Source organism: Cryptotermes secundus, unplaced genomic scaffold (genome assembly GCF_002891405.2).
Source record: "Cryptotermes secundus unplaced genomic scaffold, Csec_1.0 scaffold669, whole genome shotgun sequence".
Lineage (NCBI taxonomy): Eukaryota > Metazoa > Arthropoda > Insecta > Blattodea > Kalotermitidae > Cryptotermes > Cryptotermes secundus.
In genome coordinates, this window is record NW_019726235.1 from 124,857 (window position 1) to 127,798 (window position 2,942).

Genomic DNA, 2,942 nt, shown 5'->3' on the forward strand with positions numbered 1-2,942 from the left:
GATTTTGGATCGTTCCCGACGTTTTTCCTACCCTCCATAAACTTCTTAAACCACTCGAAAACTTGCGTGCGAGATAGACACTGATCACCATATACTTCTGTCAACAAATTGTAAGTTTCAGTGGCAGATTTTCCAAGTTTTGTGAGGAATTTGATGTTAGCACGTTGTTCTGCATTAGCACTCAGCATTATTCCGACGGAGCTCAGAAACACGATCCGCTTCTAACAATGGTCGCGGCCAGACTAACCGATGCACGTGAATGAAACTTTGTGTGACGGTAGAGGGAAGTCCAAGGGTCAATGCCCTACCCTCCTCTTCGTCAATGACGTGGCCGGAAATGAGTCATAAAAGTAATCCGGGTTCTTTATTGCCACACCTTGTATCATCAGACATTCTCCATATATTTATTTATGCCTCTGCCCTTGAAGTACTCCTTTCAGAGATGTTACTGATGACATTATCATCATTGTTACTTGCTATTCTTGAAAATTCTTTATTGCCCATTACAGAAGTTACATCACCAGAGATTGTGAATTGCATGCTTCGCTTCTCAAGAAGTCGAAACACTCGCCTAAAAAATTTGGCAACAATTTTCTTAGAAGATTATTGTACACCGGAACAAGTGGCAGAAGCTGCAGGGTCCGAGGTGCATCCAGTAGCTGTAGAAGACATCCCAGTGCCTCCGGTTGACTGTGTGCCTGAGTAATTATGTCATTTGGGTGACTTCACTATCTTCTCTACAATGGGAATTGTTAAAGTTTAAGTGTATAGTGCTTGTTGGTGTAATTGTTAATTTTGTGATATAATTTTTAATTTGATGGTATAAGTTGCTTAAATGTGACATGAATGCTATGCCTTATTATGTACCTTATTATGTACAATATTGTGCCATCATTATGCAGTTTACTTGTGAAGATAAGATTCCATTTAATTCCATTCTAAGGAATAGTTCTTCATATTTCTCATGTTTGTAAAAATTATATTTTTCACATTGGATGTGTTTGTGAAGCATTTCTATCATAAGACGATTGCCGTTGCATGCTCATATGATGTGTGACTTTTGTCCTCTTGAATTAGTAGAGCTTTGGTTATTTCATTTTCATGACTGTTTTTTCACTGCATGATGACTGTGTGCTTACTGAGATCAGCTCGGAGGCTGAGGGCCATAAACCCATTGTGTTATCAGTTACCAACATTATGTAACCAGAAATGTTGCATGAGAAATGTCAGTTTTTGGAATGTTAACACTTACGCCAAGTGTTACACCACCAAGAATGGGCCAACTTTGTGGAAAGTAACTTCAGGTCTTGAAGACAGTGATACAACGATTTCTTGCCCTAACAAAAGGGAAAATACATTGGTGGACCAAAAGAAAGTGCCAATAAAAGAAGGGGACAAAGTGAGTGAAGTGAGATGTATATCACAAGAGGATGTGGATACCTTTGCAAAACTGACTGGTGATCACAATCCAATCCATAAAGTCTGGGGCAGTACATCAAATCATCCGGTCATTGTCCATGGTGCATTACTCAATGGACTTATTTCAGGTGTGATTGGTACCAAGTTGCCTGGGCCAGGTACCATGGTTGTTTCACAGACGCTGCACTTCCCACATCCATGCTACACAGGTGAGACAGTGACAGTTACTGTAGAGATTACTTCCATAAGAAAGCTCATTGTTTGCAGGTTTAGTTGCACTGTTAATAGGGAGACAAGGATAACTGTATTGCATGGAGAGGCAAAACTGATTCCAGTGAAAAATTTCTCTAATCAGACACAGTTGTTATCCACTATTTGAATAAACTTTCAGTTAGGAGGTTCTCTTATTTTCTTTATTTTCCTTTGTACCAACTCAGACTTTCGATTTCACAGTTTTGCATTTACAATTATACACCATAAAAAGACTGAAACGTTACCCAGTTCAGACATATGAATTTAACACATTTATATATGCACTTCATAGAATAAGTGAGAATTGTTACAGTTGCCTGCCTGGGAAAGTTTATTTTTTAACAGATTTGAATATATTGTCATGTATAAGGTGGTACACATGACAAACAGATGGGTTCTAGTTTGGATGATTGGGTTTATTAATACCTTGGTTACAGTCTCTCTTAATCACACTTAAATTACAGCACTAACGTTGATTTACAGGCTTCATAATCCACTGTTACTCTCACTAGTCCTCTCCTGGTAATGCAATTAAAACACAGGAACTAGCACTTCAGATCTCTCCAAATAGTACACCTAATTAAGGTCTTCAAATCACATTTTAAATTCTCACAGACTGACCTCCTGTATTCTTCTGTGCTTCTGGTTCCACTTCACTTCCTTCTCACAATTCCACCGCTACTATTTCTCTCTGCCAGTTCAGGAATTATACTCACTTATATAGCTGAGGGACGGACATCAACGAACAGTAAACACATATCATGTGACGCCTACCAACTGTTGCTGTATGACATCACTGCACATGCAAAAGCTGATGGACATTCAGGAAACACATGTCACATGACAGCCGCCTACTGTTGATGTGTGATGTCACTGCTTATGCACCAGCTGCTGGTCACATGAAAAACACAGCTTGCTCTACTGTTGCATGCATGGATCATAGGATGTCAATTGAGCTGTTGCCTGGCAATGCATTGACATATCACAGTATTTTCAGATATTGCTGGCCCTTTCCTTCAAATGCTGTATTGCAATAAGTATGACCTATGTTTTAAGAAGATTTTTGTTGATGAACTCGTTTTATTCCTTGGAAGAATACTTTGATTGTAAATTTGACTCCAGTAATCAACTGTGATCTATTATTGTGTTGAGTAATGTAATGAATCCTATATTGTTATTTCTATGTAGTGTTATTTGTACTATCAATGACTAATTCCTTATCCTATATGTAGTGGATTTATGGAATGTAAATAAATGAGAATGAGAATGTA

General features: G+C 38.3%; 2 protein-coding genes across 2 annotated transcripts in view; both read left to right on the forward strand.

Moving 5' to 3' along the window:
* Nucleotides 1-729, forward strand: part of LOC111864067 (armadillo repeat-containing protein 7) — a 7,768-nt gene extending 7,039 nt beyond the window's left edge. Inside the window, exon 4 of the mRNA XM_023851052.2 lies at nucleotides 510-729. Within this exon, the coding sequence (XP_023706820.1) occupies nucleotides 510-706 (197 nt within the window). The 3' untranslated portion in view covers nucleotides 707-729. The remainder of the gene's footprint in view (nucleotides 1-509) is intronic.
* A 374-nt stretch (nucleotides 730-1,103) lies between these two features.
* LOC111864066 (hydroxyacyl-thioester dehydratase type 2, mitochondrial) lies at nucleotides 1,104-2,942 on the forward strand. The gene has a single exon (XM_023851051.2). It carries the CDS (start codon nucleotides 1,121-1,123, stop codon nucleotides 1,796-1,798), a length of 678 nt encoding a protein of 225 aa, XP_023706819.1. The 5' UTR covers nucleotides 1,104-1,120; the 3' UTR covers nucleotides 1,799-2,942.

What these genes read in the sequence shown, in the direction of transcription:
- LOC111864066 (XM_023851051.2), top strand. Translation starts at nt 1,121, where the DNA reads ATGATGACTGTGTGCTTACTGAGATCAGCTCGGAGGCTGAGGGCCATA.